The 27,392-nt window shown below is 43.9% G+C and overlaps 2 protein-coding genes across 2 annotated transcripts; one reads left to right on the top strand and one right to left on the bottom strand.

Annotated features, from left to right (window-relative positions):
• Positions 1-801: 801 nt before the first annotated feature.
• Positions 802-2,975, bottom strand: LOC121604704 (ladderlectin-like). Its single transcript, XM_041934279.1, has 8 exons — positions 2,927-2,975; positions 2,675-2,708; positions 2,508-2,611; positions 2,219-2,248; positions 1,822-1,913; positions 1,477-1,602; positions 1,257-1,356; positions 802-872 (listed from the first exon to the last, which is right to left on the bottom strand). The coding sequence occupies exons 1-8, from the start codon at positions 2,973-2,975 to the stop codon at positions 802-804; spliced, it is 606 nt and encodes a 201-aa protein (XP_041790213.1).
• Positions 2,976-23,938: 20,963 nt separating this feature from the next.
• On the top strand, positions 23,939-26,119 carry LOC121604684 (ladderlectin-like). The gene is made up of 8 exons (XM_041934258.1): positions 23,939-23,987; positions 24,206-24,239; positions 24,310-24,413; positions 24,673-24,702; positions 25,008-25,099; positions 25,319-25,444; positions 25,565-25,664; positions 26,049-26,119. The coding sequence occupies exons 1-8, from the start codon at positions 23,939-23,941 to the stop codon at positions 26,117-26,119; spliced, it is 606 nt and encodes a 201-aa protein (XP_041790192.1).
• The last annotated feature ends 1,273 nt before the right edge of the window (positions 26,120-27,392 follow it).

The raw sequence follows: 27,392 nt of genomic DNA, 5'->3' as shown, positions 1-27,392 counted from the left end.
AATTGATGGAACAGGTGTACAAATAGCCACAGCTGTGCATAATGACTGCTGCTCTGCTATTGCTAGAGAACCTCCAACAGTTGTATCATAACACACTTCTTCTTTGCCGTTCTTCTCATCGACAGGTCTTGTGGGTAGTTGAGCAGACACAAGAATCAACATGTAAACAGATGATTAAGAGTATTTGTACATCCATTCATTGACTGTGGAAAGGAAATGAGGCTTGTGCACATGTGCCCAGTTCCACGATAACTGAGATTTATAAACAGTATGTACATGCAAATTTCCTGTCCACTTCTAATCTTTTGAATTTCTTTATTCTGCAGCTCTTAGTAGCATGTTAAAGAAAATGTTTTTTTTATCTTTGACTTATCGTACCACTTGTAGCACTAACACCATGGATCAAAGCATCAGTCCTGAGCTGTTTCTACAGGACGTTTATTGAACTGCTTTGTTTCAAGCCTGGTAAACAAAGAATTTGACTTTCTGAACCACAGCTGTTGGTTCCTTTCCTCTGTAATGACTCGAGTTACTCTCCAGACTGTAGCTGGACTTCAGCAACCACTTTTCAACCAAGCAGTTAAAGGAAGATCACACTTTGTTCCATTGTGACAAATAGTTTTAATAGAAAAGAAGCGTTATGTCACAGACACAAACAAAAATGCTTTTACACAAAAGTTACACACTAAATCCTTTAAATCTTTTAAGAATACACAACAGAAAACTGTAATACAGGAAGACACACAACAAAGTTCAACCCCAGCTGGTCCATCCCAAGGCCTCACATGTTGAGTATGAATTTTAACAGCTGAATGGGTTCATGGAGCAGATGAAGCGTAAAGCAGTGCCACACTGGATATTACGCCATCCAGCTGAAATGTGATCAAAACAAGAGAAAAATAGTCGCATTAACAATAAATTCATTTTTTCAGTTCACAAGTGTAGATTGTAGTTGCAGTGAAGTGAAACTAGAGCTGTTTCAGCACAATGCAGCCATATTAATCAAAACTGAAAAAAATATTCAAAATTACTGTCAAATTTAACAAAATAATACTGAATTAATTCATTAAAACAGCTACACACCACCTTCACAGAAAACCACACAGTAAATTTAACCTGAACAAACACATTAGCTGAAGTCATAGCTATTAATTCTTCATGTATTCCCTGTGAGAAAATGAAAGTAAAAAACAGGTGAGAGTGGATCAAAGTTTGGCTGATGCAGCTATCAAGCCAAATAAAACAGGTGGACTTACTGGTGGAGCTTAAGTAGATGCAGGGGTAGCTGGTGGTGGAGGAGAGGGTTTGCCAGTTGGTGTAATAGAAACCTTCACGGTCAATCCACATCCACTGGCCCTGAGAGACAAAGAGCATGAGTGGAAGGAAGTATTGCTCTCATAAGGTCTAGACCCCTTTGGACCTGGTCCCGGTCTTGACCTGGACTGACTGAGGTGGTATTTCTTCATAAATTCAGACCTGCAGGTTGAAGCCTCCCAGCCATGCGATGGTCTGACCGGCTGTCTGTGTGATCTGTTGGAGGAAGGTGTACTCTCTGGGGTTGGTGACGGAGGCCAGGTGGGCACCCAGGCTGTTGCAGTGCTCCTGTTGGACAGAGGAAGCACAGATGAATCTTTGTGGCTGCACAAATTAACAGTTTTGTCATTTCATGTCTTCATTTCCTTCCTCCAAATGGAATTGTCTTAACCTCTGTGTCTATCAGGCGAGAGGAAAAGCTACAACTTCAGCCTCATTGTTGACAGTGTACCAGCTTCATGGGGCTAACTGCTCACATTAACAACACAAGTGTTGCAGTAGCAGTACCTCAGCTTTGTACCAGGACAAGGGAGAATTGACGAACTTGTAGCAGCGAGAGCTGTGGCTGAACCAGTCGGCCGGACAGAAGTTAAAGCGAGCTACACAGAGACAAAAGAGAGAGAACATTGACATTGAGACAGCTGTTCAAATGAAACCAACATCTGTCTGTCATGGATCTGATACACTGTGGAGAAGAGTTAGGGTGGAGTAAAAACTGAGCAGGTCACATGGAGAACTGCTGCTGTGGTCCTTTAAGCATGTGTTTATGCTGAGACATCTGGACAGTCTACATGACATTTGTGATATTTGGAGAGACGTGTTGGTGCTGTTAATGTTGTTGCCATGATGACCTCACTCATTAAGGAACATAAAGGAGAAAATCAAACAGTGATGTGACTCTTACATTGAGGTGCTGCCTCCTCCAACACAGGTGCTGCACAGCAGAGAAACACAGTCAGCACAACGAACAGTTATCTACAGACATGAACTATAAAACACTGTGCGTATGGAGACTGTCCATTATTGTAAAATGTCTTTCATCTAAGGGAACTTGTTTGTATAGAACAACAGTGGAACAGCACTTGTTCTTGATAAAGTACAACTGATAACTCAAATGTGTATTTCAGTGTTGAGTTTACAATGAGCAGCTACACAATATATAGTGAAGAGTGACGTGTGTCCTTCCTGATTACCGTTTCTGGGAGCAGAGCCAGAATCTTGTGGCACCGATGCTTCCTCAACTTTCATCATCATCATCTTGTCCTCCATCTCTGAAAAATTAATAGCTTCATCAGACCTCTCATTAGTTAAGATATTTGACTTTACAGTGAGTCAGTTTCTTTGAGGTTGTAAAGGTCACTGACCTGGAGCCTTTTCTTTGTCTTCAGCTGGAGCTGTAAGAAAAACACAACACTGTCATTAACAGTAGAGCACTAGTTACTCTTCTGCCCCACTGTGTGTGTGTGTGTGTGCGCATATTTTGCAACATGCACTGCTATACAGCTTTACAACAGAGTGCAAAGGGACCACACTATATTCGAGTCTTGCTGACTGACTCATGAACACATGGATGAGAGTGTGTATGTGGTTGTTGGTCTGTGTTGAATCTGACCTGCAAATGCAGCACAGAGGAGAACGCAGAGGACGAGGACAGTCTTCATGGTGATGAACTACAGATTGTTCTCTGTGGAGAAAAGAGAGCTTCCAATACATATACAGAGAGAGAGCAGATCCATGAGCGCCACTGAAGGAAGGGTCTTACCTGTCAGGTAAATGTGAGCTGATGTTGTTCAGGTGTTAGCTGAGTGATGCAGTGATGACAGGAGGCTGCCCTGCTCTTTATATACACACACCTGAACCACACTGAGTCACGTTGTTGTGCACATGTGAAGAAGGTGCCATTGTTTGTCTATGACTCAGTTCAGTGTGTGTGAAGGTGATGAAACGTGCACATAAAGCGGTGAACCTGAACTCTGATCTGTTTCCTGACAGCATGTAAACAGCTGTAGTCATGGTATCAGATCAGGATAATGGTTGAAAAAACTGACACAAGGCTGGATATGCAGGTACAATCTGTGTGTCAGCTTTGTGCTCTGTACTTGTATTTTAAAGGAAATATGAACAGTGACGATACAATATTCAGATTGTTAGCATAATCAACAAGTTAGCAATTCCAGAATTAAAAGACTCAACTGTAAGCAAGTAAAAGCTGCATCATTCCTGTTTGCAAAGACATTGCACTGACTCTTCTGCTCAAATGGAAAGCTTGTTTCGTGTGTACTCCATCCACAACAGTCTGATCTGCCTGTTGTTGTGGCTTCTTCTTGTTGTTTCCCACATTAATATGGTGTGCCAATGAGTATCTAATGTTGTAATGGACAACAACTGAATAGGTTGTCCTTCAGTGTGGCCCAGGACACATTCACATATACACTGCTAAAAGAATGTGGCCGGCCATATGGGGCCCAGACCACCTCCAAATGTGGTCTGAGCGATTGGATCTCACTGCATCCTCAATGCATCTTGTGTGCATTCACACCTGCTTTTCTTTTAATCAACCAAGACGCATGTTCATGGCAGGTGTAAACAACGCTGAAGTTGATTGGACAAAAGTGCTGCTAAATGAATTCATAGCACAGATGTTTAACATGTGAAGGGCTTGTGGGTCTGTTAAAGCTGCATTCATTGATTTTTTGGCCTCTGAGTGGCAGCAGAAACAGTCTGTAAACACAACACTGAAATATCACCTTATGAACTTGAAATTGATGAGGTGTTCTTTGTAAATCCAAAACGATGAGCTAAAAGAGGCTAAAACAGAGCCTTCAATACCAGCGACCAGTTTCACATACACATGACCTTTGAATCCATTGTTAATGTCAAAACATTGATCAGTGTTGCTCGAATCGTTTGAAGCTTTGATACAAACACAATACTTGTTAGTGGGATACATTCGTTGTTGGTTTTGGTCTTTTCATGTTGAAAATGTAGAATAAGAGTGACCTTGTGTCTAAGTACCATCCTTGAGCAAATATACTTGCTGCTTATGAAACTGGGTTCTTGTTTAGCTTTCTTACATTGCAGAGAATAAACTGAAGGTTCATGATCTGAGGATTCTTTGACATGTTGAAAATACTTCACCAACTCAAACAAAACAGGCCGTTAATGTGGAGCTTCAAGCATTGAAAAGACATTCAGCAAACATGGTGATTGATCACTTATTGAGCTGAGCTCTGCAGGATTCAAACTATTTCCTCATAGTGTTGATTCATTTCAGTCAATAGTTACACGTGCAACTGTGTCCATATCTGAAGGATCACAGTGGAGCAAAGAAAGTCTAAAGTCTGTTTATTATTCCTGTAATTTTTCAGCAGGTTATGCAACAGAAGGAAGCAAGATGCCTAATTAAAGAGTTTACAGCCATTTAGGAATTATAGACATTCATGTCATTTGAAGAGTCAGCATTTATACTAATGACTGGCTGCTGGGAATGTCACTGTTCCTGCAGTGGAAAAGAGCTAAGTGGGTTCCTTGCTTGCTGTAACAGTTTTATTCCCATATTTTGGTGGAAATTTACCCACTTTTGATTTGGGGATTAAATCATCCAGTCTGTGATGCTTTCTAAAGGTTCCCATGCTTTTGTTCTTGGAAATTGTTTGGTGAGATTTAGGTATAAAAACTATTGGTTGGTTGCTTAAGGAAACTAAATCAAAGAAAACCAAAACTCAAGGAACTACGAAGAAACACACACACTCGTGTAAATGGGCTTACACATAAAACACCGGGAAACACTGAGCAAACACAAAACACAACAGGGCATGGGTTAAGACTAAAGACAGCACTAGAGACTTACTAACATAGGACGTGACAAGGTTTTAGACAAAGACAAGACTAGCAACTCGCATGACAACGCTACATACATGAAACATGGCATGACTCAAGACAAAGACTACACTAACAACACACTTTGGCTGTGGCAAGGACAAAGACAACAACAAGGCTAGAACAAACGTACAGGGACTGTGGCTAGGCTAGGGAACATGGTCACACCTCTAGCTTGAAATCTACATGATTTAATGAGCAAAAATTACATTTTAAGTCACTTGGAAATAGTGAAAGTACCTTCATCTTCAAGGGGGATTTAAATGAAATCACCACTCAAAAACAGGAGTGGCTACTTTGCTAGAAATATAGCTGAATCCAATTGAACCGGCTGTAAAACTTAGCCTAGTTGTCATGGCAGTGTTTAGTCGACATTCACACATAACTGAATTACAGAGGGTCGCACCACACAAACTAGTTCACACCCAGTAGGACCAGAGTAGTAACACCACAATACATGATAACAAACTTTGTACAAGATTGTATATGCTTGATCTTTATGATGACCTGGATACTTCTGTCTGTTATTAGTTCAGGTGTTAGCAGATAATGAGGATTACCGATTGGCAAATGATGTCAGCTGAAAATGTTATTTAACTGTGTGATGGATATTTTACTATTTTTTTTAGCAGTTCATAAGAACTTTCTGAAGATTTTATAAAAGCAGCTGGTGCAACCTCGTCCTGCAGATGACTGTTCACCTCGACCCACACCTGCCTCATATGCATGGTTAGATCAGGAGGAGGGAGATATGGCTGAATGAATAAATTTGACTGCGACCACATTCTTTGAAAGTTTTTACCATCTGAAATCCGAATGAACACCTACTACAAGGATATTTCTCTGTTGGCTACTCACACAAGCTAACATTCAGGTCTAGTTTTATATGATGGCTGGGGTTTGCAAGTCACTCAAAATTAATAATTAATCAGGACAGAGAATTTGAGCATGGAAAATGTAATTGAATATTATTGGATTGTGTTTTTAATTTAAGCATTTTCATTTCCTTAAGGATTATTTGTGAAGATAATTAAAGATCGTATAGGCTTCGCCCTCTAAGGCTATCGCTAGTGGGTTTCTTCCTTACGCGCCTGCGCAGCACTGAAAATAAAACTTAGTCCACGCCCACCTGTTGGTTGGGCCCCACTCGCGGTCTCATCCTGAGTATAAATTGCGTTGAGACCACATAATCGGCTCCCATTTTTTTTCAGCCTGCAAGACAAGCACTGAACTACAAGAGCGTAAATTCCTTCTAGATATCTTCCAGACAGAACAGCATCAAGATTTGCCCGGCCTGCCAGGTCGGGTACATCATGCCCTTTGTGCCCAATTGCCCATGTTGTGCTCGCCTTCCTGAAGCAGAGAGGCAACGGAGAGCGGACGCTCCCGTTGCCGCTGCGGAAGATGACTGGCCAATACGCGAGCTATATTCGGTCGAAGAGGCTCTGAACATCCTGTACCCGCCTGAGAGACTAGAGTCGGATGACTCTGTTCCCTCTATCGCTGGATCGCTGTGCGGGCCGCCCATTCCCCTCCTTCCCCAGATGGGTGAGCAAGGGTGTGAGGGCGTCTTGCCTGGGGAACGCCTAGAGGACTCTGGGGTCCCCACCTCCGCCACCACCGCCCTGCCATCGGTCGGCGGTCTCGCCGGAGATTATAAAGACAGCAGCGGCCTACAAAGACCTTAAGGTCCCGATGGCGCAGGAGACTTCCTCACCAGATGACATGGCGGGCGACCTGCCCTTGACCCAATCGGCCAGGCGCGACGCTGAATGGCCACGTTTTCCCACCATTGTTAAATTCCAGGAGGGAGCGGCGGCGGAACCCCGCTCTTTGAGGGCACTGGTGCCACATATGTGCCTTTCGCCAAGGTGGAGGGCTTCACCGATCATGGTTTTCCACCTGTTCCTGCGCTGGAGCCTAATCTGACGGCCTTTTTCGGAGTCCGTTAGGCCAGCACTGTGGCAGGTCGACGCCCTGTCCCGCCCTTGGCCAAGGACCAACTGACTTGCCGCTTAGCTGATCGCGCTCACCAGTGCGCCTTCCAAGCCTCGGCAGCGGCCAACAACTTTTTTGCTACTGCCATTTTCCCTGACCAAGCTGGCCGCCCGGTCTACGACCATGTCCCCGGAGGAGGCGTTGGAAATCAGCAAGGCAGCCTTGCTGATTTCCAACGCCTCTTGTGAAGGCACACATCTCTGCCATCTCATCACCACAGTGATCAACTCGTCACTTCAGAATGGTCACATTCCACCTGCTCTGAAAACTGCCATAATCAGACCTCTCCTCAAAAAACCCACCCTGAGCCCTGAAGTCCTTGCAAACTTCAGGCCCATATCCACAGCACAGAAACAGTCCTGGTCAGAGTCACCAATGACCTGCTTATGGCAGCTGATTCGGGCTCACCATCTCTTCTCATCCTCCTTGACCTGTCTGCAGCATTTGACACCATCGATCACCACATCCTACTCAACAGGTTACAATACACTATTGGACTCCATGACACTGCCCTGATTTGGTTCATATCCTACCTGTCCGAAAGAACTGAGTATGTTTCCTTGGGTGGATCAAAGTCCAGGGGTCCATTTCACAAAGCAGGTTCTACAAACTCTGAGTTGATCTACTCTGAGATAGGAAACTCTGAGTTTTCGTTTCCACAACAGCAGATTTGAGTTAGTTTGATTAACTGTAGGTTCACCTGGAGTTAAGCGCGTACACCACAACTATAAAAAGACAGCATCAATGGAACCCCGATTTGAGGAGTCACCATGGCAACAGGGAAGCGGAAGGCTGCCTACTTCACGCCACTCGAATTAGACATTGTAATGCGCTCATACAGCGAGTATGAACATGTTTTTAGACGGAAGTCCAACGCCGCTGCAGCTGCGAAGGAGAGGGAGACGGCGTGGGAGAACATTGCTGCTCGGGTCAATGCTTGAGTATAAATGTAGTCCTTTGAAATCACAATAATATTACAGGGCAAAACTGCTTGAATGGTTGCCAATTAATTTATTTGATTTAGGTGCAATCCCGCGGGGGAGAAGCGCACTTGGCAGCAGCTTAAATTGAAATATAAAAACATGGTTCAAACAGGTAAGACCTCGGCATCATCTCATGGAGGTAGCTACCTCATTTTGATCATGTTTTGCATTGTAAAGTAAATATTAAGTGGCTCCCTTTCATTGTAAAATTGGGTATATTGTGTTCATATAATGTTTTGTTTTTGTTAACGAATGAAATAAAATTTAAAAGTGTTGTCATCTATATCATGTTATGTTAAATAGTTAAGCCTATATTTAAACTAACACAGACTTTTACTCAGCCAACAGAAAGAAGGCAGATGCACGAAGAACGGGTGGTGGCCCAGCACCGCCACCTCTAACTGAGACAGAGGAGCTGGCCCTAAGCCAGAATGTAGGAAGGCCAGTGGCTGAGGGAATCCCTGGAGGGAGTTCATCCTCTGAGACCACCACCCAAGACACAAGTGCCTTCATAAAATGTGCCTTGGCCTATGTATATATATATATATATATATATATATATATATATATATATTTTTAAAGCCTATTCATAAAAATATTTATTTTCCTTTCATGTCTTTTTTTTCTCCGTTTGTCCCAACAGATTCTGATGGTACTGTCTGCCTGGTGGAGCCACCTCAAGCCACATCACTCATCTAGGATGAAGACTACAACGAAACTCTGACTGCTGCCTTCACAGAGGGGGATCCAGAAAGGATCCCCCTCTGTCCCTCTGTGGACTGTGGAAAGGAAATGACGAGATACTTAAAGGCACTTATATGCTAAATAGTAGGCAATTAAAATATTAATCAAACGTGGTTAATGTGATTTCTGCTCCTGAGCCTCAGCGCACAGCGTCTGCACATCAGCGCTGTGCGCCGTCACCTGACCCCATGTTTTTTCATTGATCTATATAAAAGGTGCATCGGATTATAAGGCGCACTGTGGGTTTTTGAGAAAATTAAAGACTTTTAGGTGTGCCTTTTCGTGCGGAAAATACGGTAAATATTAAAATCAGATTCAGTTGTGAATGGAGCCCGCTGTCTGTCTGTATAAATGAACGAGTGCATTAAATCGAGCGCACGTTTTAGTATCTTGTGCGCATGATTTAGCTTAAACATGCGCATGTTTTAGTATCTCGTGCGCACGATTTAGCTAAAACGTGTGCACGTTTTAGTATCTCGTGGAAAGGAAATGACGAGATACTTAAAGGCAGGTAAGTATGTAACAAAAGATAAGGCAATTTATACTGTAAGAATTTATACTATCAATAACAATAAAGCAATGAGTATGTCAACCATGTAAACACTGCAAGCACATAGCTTTTCAAAGGTAAGTATGTCACCATATTAACTATATGATAAGCACAGGACATGCATCACAGGCACTGGAGAGCTCTTCAGCTGTGACTGCAGCGAAGTCAGAGGACACAGCAGCCACCATCTCCAACTCCATGTCCTCATGTTCATCTGTGATAGGAAGAGGCAAGCGTGACAAGCAATCTGCTGTAACATTCTCATGGCCAGGTTTGTATTCGGTGGTGTAGTTAAAACACAGCAGGCGGGCACTCTCCTGTAGGCAGTGAAGAACGGCGTTCAATCTGGCGTCATGCACTTCAGGTGTCTCCCCACAGATAATGATGTCGTCGAGATAGCACTGCACACCTTTTTGACCAGCCAGGATCTGAGACATCATGCGTTGGAACGCACTGGGTGCTGAGGCCAGCCCATAAGGCACTCGTGTGAAACGAAAAAGTCCATCTGGCGTTATAAACGATGTAAGGTCTCTGCTGCTTGGATGTAACTGCACTTGGTGGTATGCACTTTGCAGGTCAATTGCCTCCTTGACCTGTCTGCAGCATTTGACACCATCGATCACCACATCCTACTCAACAGGTTACAATACACTATTGGACTCCATGACACTGCCCTGATTTGGTTCATATCCTACCTGTCCGAAAGAACTGAGTATGTTTCCTTGGGTGGATCAAAGTCCAGGGGTCCATTTCACAAAGCAGGTTCTACAAACTCTGAGTTGATCTACTCTGAGTTTTCGTTTCCACAACAGCAGATTTGAGTTAGTTTGATTAACTGTAGGTTCACCTGGAGTTAAGCGCGTACACCACAACTATAAAAAGACAGCATCAATGGAACCCCGATTTGAGGAGTCACCATGGCAACAGGGAAGCGGAAGGCTGCCTACTTCACGCCACTCGAATTAGACATTGTAATGCGCTCATACAGCGAGTATGAACATGTTTTTAGACGGAAGTCCAACGCCGCTGCAGCTGCGAAGGAGAGGGAGACGGCGTGGGAGAACATTGCTGCTCGGGTCAATGCTTGAGTATAAATGTAGTCCTTTGAAATCACAATAATATTACAGGGCAAAACTGCTTGAATGGTTGCCAATTAATTTATTTGATTTAGGTGCAATCCCGCGGGGGAGAAGCGCACTTGGCAGCAGCTTAAATTGAAATATAAAAACATGGTTCAAACAGGTAAGACCTCGGCATCATCTCATGGAGGTAGCTACCTCATTTTGATCATGTTTTGCATTGTAAAGTAAATATTAAGTGGCTCCCTTTCATTGTAAAATTGGGTATATTGTGTTCATATAATGTTTTGTTTTTGTTAACGAATGAAATAAAATTTAAAAGTGTTGTCATCTATATCATGTTATGTTAAATAGTTAAGCCTATATTTAAACTAACACAGACTTTTACTCAGCCAACAGAAAGAAGGCAGATGCACGAAGAACGGGTGGTGGCCCAGCACCGCCACCTCTAACTGAGACAGAGGAGCTGGCCCTAAGCCAGAATGTAGGAAGGCCAGTGGCTGAGGGAATCCCTGGAGGGAGTTCATCCTCTGAGACCACCACCCAAGACACAAGTGCCTTCATAAAATGTGCCTTGGCCTATGTATATATATATATATATATATATATATATATATATATATATTTTTAAAGCCTATTCATAAAAATATTTATTTTCCTTTCATGTCTTTTTTTTCTCCGTTTGTCCCAACAGATTCTGATGGTACTGTCTGCCTGGTGGAGCCACCTCAAGCCACATCACTCATCTAGGATGAAGACTACAACGAAACTCTGACTGCTGCCTTCACAGAGGGGGATCCAGAAAGGATCCCCCTCTGTCCCTCTGTGGACTGTGGAAAGGAAATGACGAGATACTTAAAGGCACTTATATGCTAAATAGTAGGCAATTAAAATATTAATCAAACGTGGTTAATGTGATTTCTGCTCCTGAGCCTCAGCGCACAGCGTCTGCACATCAGCGCTGTGCGCCGTCACCTGACCCCATGTTTTTTCATTGATCTATATAAAAGGTGCATCGGATTATAAGGCGCACTGTGGGTTTTTGAGAAAATTAAAGACTTTTAGGTGTGCCTTTTCGTGCGGAAAATACGGTAAATATTAAAATCAGATTCAGTTGTGAATGGAGCCCGCTGTCTGTCTGTATAAATGAACGAGTGCATTAAATCGAGCGCACGTTTTAGTATCTTGTGCGCATGATTTAGCTTAAACATGCGCATGTTTTAGTATCTCGTGCGCACGATTTAGCTAAAACGTGTGCACGTTTTAGTATCTCGTGGAAAGGAAATGACGAGATACTTAAAGGCAGGTAAGTATGTAACAAAAGATAAGGCAATTTATACTGTAAGAATTTATACTATCAATAACAATAAAGCAATGAGTATGTCAACCATGTAAACACTGCAAGCACATAGCTTTTCAAAGGTAAGTATGTCACCATATTAACTATATGATAAGCACAGGACATGCATCACAGGCACTGGAGAGCTCTTCAGCTGTGACTGCAGCGAAGTCAGAGGACACAGCAGCCACCATCTCCAACTCCATGTCCTCATGTTCATCTGTGATAGGAAGAGGCAAGCGTGACAAGCAATCTGCTGTAACATTCTCATGGCCAGGTTTGTATTCGGTGGTGTAGTTAAAACACAGCAGGCGGGCACTCTCCTGTAGGCAGTGAAGAACGGCGTTCAATCTGGCGTCATGCACTTCAGGTGTCTCCCCACAGATAATGATGTCGTCGAGATAGCACTGCACATCTTTTTGACCAGCCAGGATCTGAGACATCATGCGTTGGAACGCACTGGGTGCTGAGGCCAGCCCATAAGGCACTCGTGTGAAACGAAAAAGTCCATCTGGCGTTATAAACGATGTAAGGTCTCTGCTGCTTGGATGTAACTGCACTTGGTGGTATGCACTTTGCAGGTCAATTGTGGAGAACACTGTAGCACCACGGAGCTCTGTGAAGACTTCCTCGATGTGTGGCAGAGGGTGGCTGTCTATCACCACAGCCCTGTTTGGTTCACGTAGGTCCACACAAACACGAATGTCACCTGTCTTCTTGCTCACGACCACCAGAGGCGACACCCAGGCAGACGGGTCCACTCTCTCGATAATGCCGTCGGCTTCCAGCCTTTTCAGCTCCTCCGACACCTTGTCGCGCACAGCATATGGGAGTCTGCGTAGTTTCTGCTGGACTGGAGGCACATCTGAACGCACTTTAACTTTGTGTATGAATCCAGTAGCAACGCCTAATGCGCTTGTAGTGTTGACAGTGTGACTCACTATTGGTGAAGTCAGTTTGTGCAATCTGGTTGTAGTATGTGGCGGTAAGCTGGAGACAGCCAAGTACAGGAATAGGCTTCTTTGTGTAAGTCACCAGGCGTACAGTAGGCTTTATGAGAGGCACATGCATGAATGACTGACTGTAGATACTCTCTGGAAGAATGGAGACTGCTGAGCCAGTGTCAACAAGCAAATCAGTGGTAAGTGACTGTCCATCTTTAACATGAAGAGACACTGTGCAGGTAAGGCGCTTTGAGGCTGCAGCTGTAGGAGTGACATGTAACACTGTAAGATCTGGAACAGTAACTTCTTGCACAGCTTGTGTAGGAACTGCGCTGCGGCACACTTTACTAAAATGTCCCATTTTTCCACATTAGTTGCATTTTGCATTTCTGGCAACACATTTGGGGTTGTTTGCTAAGTGTGAGTTGGATCCACAATGGTAGCATGTTTTGTGTTGAGAAGTGCGCTGGGTAGGTGCGTGTTGGACTGTGGAGCGCGACTTACCTTTGCTCCGACTCCGCCTGTTGTTAACAACGCCGCCTCCTCTCGACTGAATGAGTTTCACCGTAGCGTCAGGTAGTGGAGCGATAGCTTTCGCTTCGGCCATTGCGGATTCAGTTTGTGTAGCAATCGCGATGGCGTTCTGTAATTTTAAGTCCGTTTCCAACAGTAGACGTTCTCTGATCCGTGAAGAGGACGTTTTCTCAATCAGCTGATCTCGTATCATGTCATCAGCTAGCGTGCCAAAGTCACAGTTGACTAGCAAATCCCTCAATGCAGCAATGTACTGTACCGTTGTTTCGCCCTGTCTCTGAGCACGCTGACGGAACTTACTTCTCTCCGCCACGACATTCACTTTTGGCACAAAAAACTTCTTCAGCGCATCACAGGCAGACTTGTAAGACGTGCCAGAGTCAGGGAGGGAAAGGAAAATACGCTGACCCTCTGTGCCTAAACAGTGAAGCAGTAAGGCTCGCTTACGTTTGTCCGGCATGTCATTAGCAGTCAATGCTAGGATGTAATTTTCGAACATCTGTATCCAGGTTGTATACAACATCGTAGGCTCACCCGGAGTTTCCAGTAAAGCAGGGGGATGTGAGATTCCGATACAAGCCATCCTCGTCGCCAATATGTTGTGTATGTAGAAGGATTCAAGTAGATTGTAAACAGACAAGGGCGGTAATATTCATAACTTCTTTACTTAACTTCTTCATGCCACATTCATCCACCATAGTTCAAGGTTACACATAACATCAGACAGTAGTACAGTGCCACCGCTGGACGGGAAGTGTATTGCACTATACCACACTAGCGAGAAACAAAAACAAAACTAGACTATAGAAACTACAACAGAAAACACTCACGAAGAGGATCAAACAACACGTAGGCAATAATTCTGTGATTGTGAACAAGGGAAGCACTGGTGAGTCGACCAAGGGACAAAGACACACTGGCACAAGACAAGGGAGACGCTGACTATTTAACACGTGGAGGGTAATCAGGAACAGGTGGAGACAACAGGTAATCGGGGCGGACACACAGGACACATGAGGAAGGGCAAGTGATCTGAAACGAGAGGAGAGTTAGACCTTCAAAATGAAACAGGAAATGACAAGACAACAAACCCAAGACAAGACAAACCTCACCACGGTGTGACATGATTTATCAAAGTATCCAGCACTTTTAATCTCTCGTTTAAAACAGTGGGTGGGTATCAGGGGCACAGCACTCGAGTGGTTCAGGTCATATCTAGCTGATCGAACTTTCTGTGTCAGCCTTAGTGACTCTGTGTCCTCCTCTGCTCGTCTCACATGTGGGGTCCCACAGGGCTCAGTCTTAGGTCCGCTTCTTTTCTCTCTTTACTTGCTCCCACTGGGCTCCATACTTAGGAAGCATGGGATTTCTTTCCACTGTTACGCAGATGACAGTCAGATTTATGTCCCTCTCAAAAAGAGGGATGAACACTCTGTTGTACGACTACTCAGATGTCTCGATGACATAAAGGCCTGGATGGCTATGAACTTTTTAAATTTTAATGAAAAAAAGACAGAGGTGATGGTTTTTGGTGGCACCAGTGGGCCCCCACTTGTAAATCTTGGTTCCATGTCCCAGTATATTAAGCCCACCGTCACAAACCTTGGATTCAAAATAGACATGGATCTTAAGCTTGACCATCAGATTAGCTCTGTCGTTAAATCGAGCTTCTTTCAGTTGAGGCAGCTGGCCAAAATTAAATCAGTTCTTTCCAGGCAGCACTTTGAGACAGTAATCCACGCCTTTGTGACCACTAGGCTGGATTACTGTAACGCACTTTATGTGGGGGTTAGTGGGTCCTCCATCGGCCGTCTTCAGATGGTGCAAAACGCTGCTGCACGTCTTTTAACTGGCACACGCAAACGTGAGCACATTTCTCCCATTTTAGCTTCACTACACTGGCTGCCAATACCTTTTAGGATACATTTTAAAATTCTTTTATTTACTTTTAAATCCCTCAATGGCCTTGCCCCGCCCTACCTCTCTGAGCTGCTGCAGCCTTATTCACCCCCCCGCTCTCTCAGGTCAGCTGATCAGCTGCTCCTGAGTGTACCAAAAACCAGGCGCAAGCTCAGAGGTGACCGTGCCTTTGCTGTAGCAGCTCCAAAACTATGGAACGATCTACCTCTCCATATCAGACAGGCCTCCTCTCTGTCTGTTTTTAAATCCCATCTAAAAACCCATCTTTTCTCCCTGGCTTTTGACACTTTGAGACGTTGAATGTATCTATTATTTTATTACATTTTTTATTCATTGTTTTATTGTTATTTATTTTATTGTGTTACTGTATTTTATTTCTTTTATTCTGTTTTTATTTATTTTTTCTGTACAGCACTTTGGTCCACCTTGGTTGTTTTTTAAAGTGCTTTATAAATAAAGTTGGATTGGATTGGATTGGATTTTATTTTTCCCTTTATAGAATTCCTTGAATTTAAATTTAAATTTAAAGAAATCTAAGCATGTATAATCCCACACTTCTCCCCTCAATAAATGCATGAATTGTGCTTTATATTATTATTATTATTATTATTATTGTTACAATAAAAAATATTAAGGTGTCAGATCTATGGTGATCAACTAAACCAGACCTTCTCTGGACCTCAGTCCACACAAACTGCAAGTCAACCCCTGGCACAGAACAACATCTACGGTTAAAAGTCTCTAAAGTGGAGTGTTGCTGTGATCAGACTGTTGTGTTGAAAAGAGGGTTGGTCAGCAGGGGGCACTGTGTTTTTTGGAGGATGCTAAAGGAGGAAACATTGATTTGTCTTTATTTTATTTTAATTTTATTCACTTTATTGATCCTAAACTGGGAAATTATTCTCTGCATTTCACCCATCACTGTACTTGAAACACACACATGCACATGCAACATGCAGTGAAACACACAGGAGCAGTGGGCTGCCGCATCAGGCGCCTGGGGAGCATATGGGGGGGGGGATCTGAACTAAGATCTGAACTAATACACAGCGTAGGTCACTCATTCCACCAGTGTTGACCAGTCTACATCAGTTACCCCTTGCAGAATGCAGAATGGATTTTATAATTCTTTTAATCATCTATGAAGCACTTCAGGGGAAGAAGCTGTAATAAAACTCACCTTTGTCCTGTGTGTTTGCCTTTTGTGTAGTTTTTATGTTTTTATTGTTTGTGTGTATGCCTTCTGTGCAGTTTTTATGTTTTTATTGTTTGTGTATCTACCTTCTGTGTAGTTTTCATGTTTTTGTTGTTTTGAACTTGTTTTTCTTCAATCTTTGAATTGTACAGCACCTTGTAACTCTGGCTTTGAAAGGCACTTTATAAATGAAAATCACTAACTTGCTAATTTACTCATTTGATTTCATTCTTATGCTTCCATGTTTAATGCAAACCTGACTTCTGTCATGATTTCATACTTTGTCTCCAATGCACCTAAAGATGCTAAAAATGAAGAAACAGGAAATCCTCTTGTTTGCTGGCTTGCTGTGAGTCCAATGAGAAGGTAGATATCATAAATTGGGTTGGACAGTTGTGTGTCATCTGCATAACAATGGAAACATACCTTCTGCTCTCTAATGATGTCACCAAGTACCAGCATGTATAGTGAGAACAGTAGTGAACCAAGGCAGCTGCCTTGTGCAACCCCAAAACATATGTCGTGTTTCTCAGACACATGATCTTCAAGACTGGCAAAAAACTTTCTCTCTTTGATGTTTGTTTTAAACCAGTTCAACACACAGTCAGAAAGACCAACCAGCTGTTCAAGACAATTGATTATTATGGTCAATCACATCATACTTAAATCTTAGAGGACAAGAATTGAGACCGTCAGTTACGTACCGTAACTGCAGATTCTATGAGTATAGGCGCAGCCCTCTAAGGCTATCGCTAGTGGGTTGATCCCTTGCACGCCTGCGCAGCACTGACTCGCGGTCTGATTATAAATTCCTCCTGTCCTGAGTATAATTTGCGTTGAGACCACATAATCGGCTCCCATAACAGCTTTTCTTCAGCCGTCTACGGAGCCAGTGGGGCCCATGACTTAGAGGGCTGCGCCTATACTCATAGAATCTGCAGTTACGATACGTAACTGACGTTCTATTACGTATGACGTATAGGCTTCTCGCTAGTGGGATAAGGTCGAAGCAGGATATAGTCCATGCCACACTGGGTCCGTTCGGTACCACAAGCACATGCAAAAAACCCCGCCTGCCACAATAAGAGAAGCAATAACGTACCTTGCCTTGTCGGTGCGTCATGCGTGGCGCATACATAACCACAAAAGGCACCATAATGTCACCTCATGAACTTTCTCATGTGAAATGAGGCTGAAAAACATAGGAACCTGCTATTGAGAGCTAAGAACAAATGCTACGTACCGTAAAAAGGTCCAGCGAACAGGAGAAGGGCGGAAAAAGGGCAGCTCTCCATGCATCCGTGCGCAAGAAAAAAGCGCACAAACAAAAAACCTGACATCTATCATTCTGACAAAACACTCAAAACAGAATGAGTCAAAGAGAAACGTGAAACATCACGCAGGTAAAAGCGAACGAACGAACAGGGAGAAGACCAAGAAGCGGCAGTGCAAATGTCCTCTACTGACATCCCACCATGCAAAGCCATGGATGACGAGACCCCTCTGATGAAGTGCGCTCTGATGCGCTCCGGTGGATCCACACCGGAGGAGGTATAGGCCTGTGCAATAGTCTCACAGAGCCAATGCGACAGACGTTGTGCAGACAGAGGAGAACCCAAAGAACGTTCTCTGTAATGCACAAACAAACGCTGAGAGCGGCGCAACGCAGCTGTGCGCTGAACATAGCAAGACAACGCGCGCACTGGACAAAGGAGGTGAGACCTGGCTTCCTCTTCAGAGTTATGAGGAGGAGGAAAAAAACTCTCCAAAGATATCACTCTGGATCTGAACAAACGACAGATGTTCTTCTGCATGTAAGCCGGATTAGGGCGCAAAACAGCTGAGCTACCGTCTCCTTGGATTCTAAGGCATGACGGAGCCACGGAGAGAGCAGCCAGATCACCAACCCTTTTCGCGGATGTCAGCGCTAAAAGCAAAACTGTCTTGCCCGAGAGCAACTTGAGTGAAACCTGATCCAACGGCTCAAAAGGAGCCTTGACCAGCGCGCGTAAAACCAGTGCTAAGTCCCACTGGGGAACCAAGGGGCGTGTCGTCGGTCTGCACCTCTGCACGCCCTTCAAAAACCGTTTCACCAAGGGGTGGCTAAACACTGACCTCTCGCCGAAACCCTCATGACAAGAAGAAATAGCTGCAGCATATGTCTTAATCGTGCTGAAAGCTAGATTCTTGTCAACCAACCCTTGCAAAAAAGAAAGAACATGAGGCAACGGACACGCAATAGGGTCCTGATCCCTCTCAACACACAAGCGCTGAAAAGCTGTCCATTTGGCTGTGTTGCATGCCCTAGTGGACGCAGCTCTGGAACCCTGAATGGTGCGTACCACGTCCGATGAGAGACCTAATCTCTCCAAACGGTACCGCTCAGTGGCCAAGCCCACAAGTGCTGCCCTATTACCGGGTAGCTCCTGATCTCTCCCTCTGCCTGAGAGAGGACATCTCTGCGCCACGGGAGCTGCCACGGCCGACCTGACAGTAGCCGCAGTAGACATGGAAACCATGATGCGCCTGTGCACTCTGGGGCTATCAAAATCATTGACAGCTGTTCCTCCTGAACTCGGTCCAGGACGCGAGGTATCAACGGGACGGGGGGAAAAGCGTCTTCACCCTCTGTTGTGAGAGCCGCGTTCTCATGCTGACAGAGTTGAGCTCCGCTCCCAAATAAACAATAAGCTGAGAAGGGAGAGGGGAGCTTTTTCCTCAGTTTATCGTGAAGCCCAGCCTCAGTAGGTGAGACACCAGCTTCACTGTCTGTAAAGCAGCTTCCTCCCTGGACCGGGTCAGCAGGAGCAGATAGAATAAAACTCTCATCCCCATCCTGTGTAATGGCTCCAGAGCCGTTTCCACGCATCTGGAAAATGTGCGAGGAGCCAGAGAGTAGCCGAACAGCAGGCAATTGTACTGATATTGAGTCGCCTGAAAAGAGAAGGGTAGAAACTTCCTGTGTTTCGGTATGATGGGGATGTGAAAATATGAATCTGGGTCAGCCACACGGCGATCCTGGCTTGAGAGACTGCAAAAGAGGTGCACATAGTAAGCGACGCCGTGGCTGCCTTGCTGATTTCCAACGCCTCCTCCGGGGACATGGCCGTAGACCGGGCGGCCAGCTTGGTCAGGGAAAATGGCAGTAGCAAAAAAGTTGTTGGCCGCTGCCGAGGCTTGGAAGGCGCACTGGTGAGCGCGATCAGCTAAGCGGCAAGTCAGTTGGTCCTTGGCCAAGGGCGGGACAGGGCGTCGACCTGCCACAGTGCTGGCCTAACGGACTCCGAAAAAGGCCGTCAGATTAGGCTCCAGCGCAGGAACAGGTGGAAAACCATGATCGGTGAAGCCCTCCACCTTGGCGAAAGGCACATATGTGGCACCAGTGCCCTCAAAGAGCGGGGTTCCGCCGCCGCTCCCTCCTGGAATTTAACAATGGTGGGAAAACGTGGCCATTCAGCGTCGCGCCTGGCCGATTGGGTCAAGGGCAGGTCGCCCGCCATGTCATCTGGTGAGGAAGTCTCCTGCGCCATCGGGACCTTAAGGTCTTTGTAGGCCGCTGCTGTCTTTATAATCTCCGGCGAGACCGCCGACCGATGGCAGGGCGGTGGTGGCGGAGGTGGGGACCCCAGAGTCCTCTAGGCGTTCCCCAGGCAAGACGCCCTCACACCCTTGCTCACCCATCTGGGGAAGGAGGGGAATGGGCGGCCCGCACAGCGATCCAGCGATAGAGGGAACAGAGTCATCCGACTCTAGTCTCTCAGGCGGGTACAGGATGTTCAGAGCCTCTTCGACCGAATATAGCTCGCGTATTGGCCAGTCATCTTCCGCAGCGGCAACGGGAGCGTCCGCTCTCCGTTGCCTCTCTGCTTCAGGAAGGCGAGCACAACATGGGCAATTGGGCACAAAGGGCATGATGTACCCGACCTGGCAGGCCGGGCAAATCTTGATGCTGTTCTGTCTGGAAGATATCTAGAAGGAATTTACGCTCTTGTAGTTCAGTGCTTGTCTTGCAGGCTGAAAAAAAATGGGAGCCGATTATGTGGTCTCAACGCAATTTATACTCAGGATGAGACCGCGAGTGGGGCCCAACCAACAGGTGGGCGTGGACTAAGTTTTATTTTCAGTGCTGCGCAGGCGCGTAAGGAAGAAACCCACTAGCGATAGCCTTAGAGGGCGAAGCCTATACGATCTTTAATTATCTTCACAAATAATCCTTAAGGAAATGAAAATGCTTAAATTAAAAACACAATCCAATAATATTCAATTACATTTTCCATGCTCAAATTCTCTGTCCTGATTAATTATTAATTTTGAGTGACTTGCAAACCCCAGCCATCATATAAAACTAGACCTGAATGTTAGCTTGTGTGAGTAGCCAACAGAGAAATATCCTTGTAGTAGGTGTTCATTCGGATTTCAGATGGTAAAAACTTTCAAAGAATGTGGTCGCAGTCAAATTTATTCATTCAGCCATATCTCCCTCCTCCTGATCTAACCATGCATATGAGGCAGGTGTGGGTCGAGGTGAACAGTCATCTGCAGGACGAGGTTGCACCAGCTGCTTTTATAAAATCTTCAGAAAGTTCTTATGAACTGCTAAAAAAAATAGTAAAATATCCATCACACAGTTAAATAACATTTTCAGCTGACATCATTTGCCAATCGGTAATCCTCATTATCTGCTAACACCTGAACTAATAACAGACAGAAGTATCCAGGTCATCATAAAGATCAAGCATATACAATCTTGTACAAAGTTTGTTATCATGTATTGTGGTGTTACTACTCTGGTCCTACTGGGTGTGAACTAGTTTGTGTGGTGCGACCCTCTGTAATTCAGTTATGTGTGAATGTCGACTAAACACTGCCATGACAACTAGGCTAAGTTTTACAGCCGGTTCAATTGGATTCAGCTATATTTCTAGCAAAGTAGCCACTCCTGTTTTTGAGTGGTCCAATCACATCTGAAGGATTTCAATTAAATCCCCCTTGAAGATGAAGGTACTTTCACTATTTCCAAGTGACTTAAAATGTAATTTTTGCTCATTAAATCATGTAGATTTCAAGCTAGAGGTGTGACCATGTTCCCTAGCCTAGCCACAGTCCCTGTACGTTTGTTCTAGCCTTGTTGTTGTCTTTGTCCTTGCCACAGCCAAAGTGTGTTGTTAGTGTAGTCTTTGTCTTGAGTCATGCCATGTTTCATGTATGTAGCGTTGTCATGCGAGTTGCTAGTCTTGTCTTTGTCTAAAACCTTGTCACGTCCTATGTTAGTAAGTCTCTAGTGCTGTCTTTAGTCTTAACCCATGCCCTGTTGTGTTTTGTGTTTGCTCAGTGTTTCCCGGTGTTTTATGTGTAAGCCCATTTACACGAGTGTGTGTGTTTCTTCGTAGTTCCTTGAGTTTTGGTTTTCTTTGATTTAGTTTCCTTAAGCAACCAACCAATAGTTTTTATACCTAAATCTCACCAAACAATTTCCAAGAACAAAAGCATGGGAACCTTTAGAAAGCATCACAGACTGGATGATTTAATCCCCAAATCAAAAGTGGGTAAATTTCCACCAAAATATGGGAATAAAACTGTTACAGCAAGCAAGGAACCCACTTAGCTCTTTTCCACTGCAGGAACAGTGACATTCCCAGCAGCCAGTCATTAGTATAAATGCTGACTCTTCAAATGACATGAATGTCTATAATTCCTAAATGGCTGTAAACTCTTTAATTAGGCATCTTGCTTCCTTCTGTTGCATAACCTGCTGAAAAATTACAGGAATAATAAACAGACTTTAGACTTTCTTTGCTCCACTGTGATCCTTCAGATATGGACACAGTTGCACGTGTAACTATTGACTGAAATGAATCAACACTATGAGGAAATAGTTTGAATCCTGCAGAGCTCAGCTCAATAAGTGATCAATCACCATGTTTGCTGAATGTCTTTTCAATGCTTGAAGCTCCACATTAACGGCCTGTTTTGTTTGAGTTGGTGAAGTATTTTCAACATGTCAAAGAATCCTCAGATCATGAACCTTCAGTTTATTCTCTGCAATGTAAGAAAGCTAAACAAGAACCCAGTTTCATAAGCAGCAAGTATATTTGCTCAAGGATGGTACTTAGACACAAGGTCACTCTTATTCTACATTTTCAACATGAAAAGACCAAAACCAACAACGAATGTATCCCACTAACAAGTATTGTGTTTGTATCAAAGCTTCAAACGATTCGAGCAACACTGATCAATGTTTTGACATTAACAATGGATTCAAAGGTCATGTGTATGTGAAACTGGTCGCTGGTATTGAAGGCTCTGTTTTAGCCTCTTTTAGCTCATCGTTTTGGATTTACAAAGAACACCTCATCAATTTCAAGTTCATAAGGTGATATTTCAGTGTTGTGTTTACAGACTGTTTCTGCTGCCACTCAGAGGCCAAAAAATCAATGAATGCAGCTTTAACAGACCCACAAGCCCTTCACATGTTAAACATCTGTGCTATGAATTCATTTAGCAGCACTTTTGTCCAATCAACTTCAGCGTTGTTTACACCTGCCATGAACATGCGTCTTGGTTGATTAAAAGAAAAGCAGGTGTGAATGCACACAAGATGCATTGAGGATGCAGTGAGATCCAATCGCTCAGACCACATTTGGAGGTGGTCTGGGCCCCATATGGCCGGCCACATTCTTTTAGCAGTGTATATGTGAATGTGTCCTGGGCCACACTGAAGGACAACCTATTCAGTTGTTGTCCTTTACAACATTAGATACTCATTGGCACACCATATTAATGTGGGAAACAACAAGAAGAAGCCACAACAACAGGCAGATCAGACTGTTGTGGATGGAGTACACACGAAACAAGCTTTCCATTTGAGCAGAAGAGTCAGTGCAATGTCTTTGCAAACAGGAATGATGCAGCTTTTACTTGCTTACAGTTGAGTCTTTTAATTCTGGAATTGCTAACTTGTTGATTATGCTAACAATCTGAATATTGTATCGTCACTGTTCATATTTCCTTTAAAATACAAGTACAGAGCACAAAGCTGACACACAGATTGTACCTGCATATCCAGCCTTGTGTCAGTTTTTTCAACCATTATCCTGATCTGATACCATGACTACAGCTGTTTACATGCTGTCAGGAAACAGATCAGAGTTCAGGTTCACCGCTTTATGTGCACGTTTCATCACCTTCACACACACTGAACTGAGTCATAGACAAACAATGGCACCTTCTTCACATGTGCACAACAACGTGACTCAGTGTGGTTCAGGTGTGTGTATATAAAGAGCAGGGCAGCCTCCTGTCATCACTGCATCACTCAGCTAACACCTGAACAACATCAGCTCACATTTACCTGACAGGTAAGACCCTTCCTTCAGTGGCGCTCATGGATCTGCTCTCTCTCTGTATATGTATTGGAAGCTCTCTTTTCTCCACAGAGAACAATCTGTAGTTCATCACCATGAAGACTGTCCTCGTCCTCTGCGTTCTCCTCTGTGCTGCATTTGCAGGTCAGATTCAACACAGACCAACAACCACATACACACTCTCATCCATGTGTTCATGAGTCAGTCAGCAAGACTCGAATATAGTGTGGTCCCTTTGCACTCTGTTGTAAAGCTGTATAGCAGTGCATGTTGCAAAATATGCGCACACACACACACACACAGTGGGGCAGAAGAGTAACTAGTGCTCCACTGTTAATGACAGTGTTGTGTTTTTCTTACAGCTCCAGCTGAAGACAAAGAAAAGGCTCCAGGTCAGTACAAATTGACCTTTACAACCTCAAAGAAACTGACTCACTGTAAAGTCAAATATCTTAACTAATGAGAGGTCTGATGAAGCTATTAATTTTTCAGAGATGGAGGACAAGATGATGATGATGAAAGTTGAGGAAGCATCGGTGCCACAAGATTCTGGCTCTGCTCCCAGAAACGGTAATCAGGAAGGACACACGTCACTCTTCACTATATATTGTGTAGCTGCTCATTGTAAACTCAACACTGAAATACACATTTGAGTTATCAGTTGTACTTTATCAAGAACAAGTGCTGTTCCACTGTTGTTCTATACAAACAAGTTCCCTTAGATGAAAGACATTTTACAATAATGGACAGTCTCCATACGCACAGTGTTTTATAGTTCATGTCTGTAGATAACTGTTCGTTGTGCTGACTGTGTTTCTCTGCTGTGCAGCACCTGTGTTGGAGGAGGCAGCACCTCAATGTAAGAGTCACATCACTGTTTGATTCTCTCCTTTATGTTCTTTCATGAGTGAGATCATCATGGCAACAACATTAACAGCACCAACACGTCTCTCCAAATATCACAAATGTCATGTAGACTGTCCAGATGTCTCAGCATAAACACATGCTTAAAGGACCACAGCAGCAGTTCTCCATGTGACCTGCTCAGTTTTTACTCCACCCTAACTCTTCTCCACAGTGTATCAGATCCATGACAGACAGATGTTGGTTTCATTTGAACAGCTGTCTCAATGTCAATGTTCTCTCTCTTTTGTCTCTGTGTAGCTCGCTTTAACTTCTGTCCGGCCGACTGGTTCAGCCACAGCTCTCGCTGCTACAAGTTCGTCAATTCTCCCTTGTCCTGGTACAAAGCTGAGGTACTGCTACTGCAACACTTGTGTTGTTAATGTGAGCAGTTAGCCCCATGAAGCTGGTACACTGTCAACAATGAGGCTGAAGTTGTAGCTTTTCCTCTCGCCTGATAGACACAGAGGTTAAGACAATTCCATTTGGAGGAAGGAAATGAAGACATGAAATGACAAAACTGTTAATTTGTGCAGCCACAAAGATTCATCTGTGCTTCCTCTGTCCAACAGGAGCACTGCAACAGCCTGGGTGCCCACCTGGCCTCCGTCACCAACCCCAGAGAGTACACCTTCCTCCAACAGATCACACAGACAGCCGGTCAGAGCATCGCATGGCTGGGAGGCTTCAACCTGCAGGTCTGAATTTATGAAGAAATATCACCTCAGTCAGCCCAGGTCAAGCCTGGGACCTGGTCCAAAGGGGTCTAGACCTTTTGAAAGCAATACTTCCTTCCACTCATGCTCTTTGTCTCTCAGGGCCAGTGGATGTGGATTGACCGTGAAGGTTTCTATTACACCAACTGGCAAACCCTCTCCTCCACCACCAGCTACCCCTGCATCTACTTAAGCTCCACCAGTAAGTCCACCTGTTTTATTTGGCTTGATAGCTGCATCAGCCAAACTTTGATCCACTCTCACCTGTTTTTTACTTTCATTTTCTCACAGGGAATACATGAAGAATTAATAGCTATGACCTCAGCTAATGTGTTTGTTCAGGTTAAATTTACTGTGTGGTTTTCTGTGAAGGTGGTGTGTAGCTGTTTTAATGAATTAATTCAGTATTATTTTGTTAAATTTGACAGTAATTTTGAATATTTTTTTCAGTTTTGATTAATATGGCTGCATTGTGCTGAAACAGCTGTAGTTTCACTTCACTGCAACTACAATCTACACTTGTGAACTGAAAAAATGAATTTATTGTTAATGCGACTATTTTTCTCTTGTTTTGATCACATTTCAGCTGGATGGCGTAATATCCAGTGTGGCACTGCTTTACGCTTCATCTGCTCCACGAACCCATTCAGCTGTTAAAATTCATACTCAACATGTGAGGCCTTGGGATGGACCAGCTGGGGTTGAACTTTGTTGTGTGTCTTCCTGTATTACAGTTTTCTGTTGTGTATTCTTAAAAGATTTAAAGGATTTAGTGTGTAACTTTTGTGTAAAAGCATTTTTGTTTGTGTCTGTGACATAACGCTTCTTTTCTATTAAAACTATTTGTCACAATGGAACAAAGTGTGATCTTCCTTTAACTGCTTGGTTGAAAAGTGGTTGCTGAAGTCCAGCTACAGTCTGGAGAGTAACTCGAGTCATTACAGAGGAAAGGAACCAACAGCTGTGGTTCAGAAAGTCAAATTCTTTGTTTACCAGGCTTGAAACAAAGCAGTTCAATAAACGTCCTGTAGAAACAGCTCAGGACTGATGCTTTGATCCATGGTGTTAGTGCTACAAGTGGTACGATAAGTCAAAGATAAAAAAAACATTTTCTTTAACATGCTACTAAGAGCTGCAGAATAAAGAAATTCAAAAGATTAGAAGTGGACAGGAAATTTGCATGTACATACTGTTTATAAATCTCAGTTATCGTGGAACTGGGCACATGTGCACAAGCCTCATTTCCTTTCCACAGTCAATGAATGGATGTACAAATACTCTTAATCATCTGTTTACATGTTGATTCTTGTGTCTGCTCAACTACCCACAAGACCTGTCGATGAGAAGAACGGCAAAGAAGAAGTGTGTTATGATGCAACTGTTGGAGGTTCTCTAGCAATAGCAGAGCAGCAGTCATTATGCACAGCTGTGGCTATTTGTACACCTGTTCCATCAATTCATCACGTGTGTACAAGCCATTGTTGTGTTATTGTGCAAAATCATCAGTCATCAGCGGGATGATCAATGATTCCTGCAGAGCTCATATTGAAACAGACAGTTATATTTTGCAGTTTAGAGACACCCATTACAGGACAGTCTGGCAGGCAGGCAGAAGTTGGCACACAACCCAAACAAACAATTTTTTACTCAAAAGCTACATGTTTCACTTTAGTTCAATTCAATTTCATTTATATAGCACCAAATCACAACAGAAGTTGTTGCAGGACACTTTTCATATAGAGCAGGTACAGACCAAACTCTACGGAGCCCCTGAAGTGTCATGAAGAAAAGAAAAACTATATTGTGCGCACGAGATACTAAAACGTGCGCACGTTTAAGCTAAAATGTGCGCTCGATTTAATGCACTCGTTCATTTATACAGACCGGTAGCATCAACAATAGACAGCGGGCTCCGTTCACGACTGAATCT

Source organism: Chelmon rostratus, chromosome 3, assembly GCF_017976325.1.
Source record: "Chelmon rostratus isolate fCheRos1 chromosome 3, fCheRos1.pri, whole genome shotgun sequence".
Lineage (NCBI taxonomy): Eukaryota > Metazoa > Chordata > Actinopteri > Chaetodontiformes > Chaetodontidae > Chelmon > Chelmon rostratus.
Note: the sequence above shows the minus strand (reverse complement) of the source record. Positions and strands in the feature narration are given on the sequence as shown.

What these genes read in the sequence shown, in the direction of transcription:
- LOC121604684 (XM_041934258.1), top strand. Translation starts at nt 23,939, where the DNA reads ATGAAGACTGTCCTCGTCCTCTGCGTTCTCCTCTGTGCTGCATTTGCA. An exon ending in TGTCCTGGTACAAAGCTGAG is followed by an intron (nt 25,100 to 25,318) that starts GTACTGCTACTG and finishes TCTGTCCAACAG; the next exon opens with GAGCACTGCAACAGCCTGGG. An exon ending in CATCTACTTAAGCTCCACCA is followed by an intron (nt 25,665 to 26,048) that starts GTAAGTCCACCT and finishes ATCACATTTCAG; the next exon opens with CTGGATGGCGTAATATCCAG.
- LOC121604704 (XM_041934279.1), bottom strand. Translation starts at nt 2,975, where the DNA reads ATGAAGACTGTCCTCGTCCTCTGCGTTCTCCTCTGTGCTGCATTTGCA. An exon ending in AAAGAAAAGGCTCCAGGTCA is followed by an intron (nt 2,612 to 2,674) that starts GTGACCTTTACA and finishes AACTAATGAGAG; the next exon opens with GTCTGATGAAGCTATTAATT. An exon ending in CATCTACTTAAGCTCCACCA is followed by an intron (nt 873 to 1,256) that starts GTAAGTCCACCT and finishes ATCACATTTCAG; the next exon opens with CTGGATGGCGTAATATCCAG.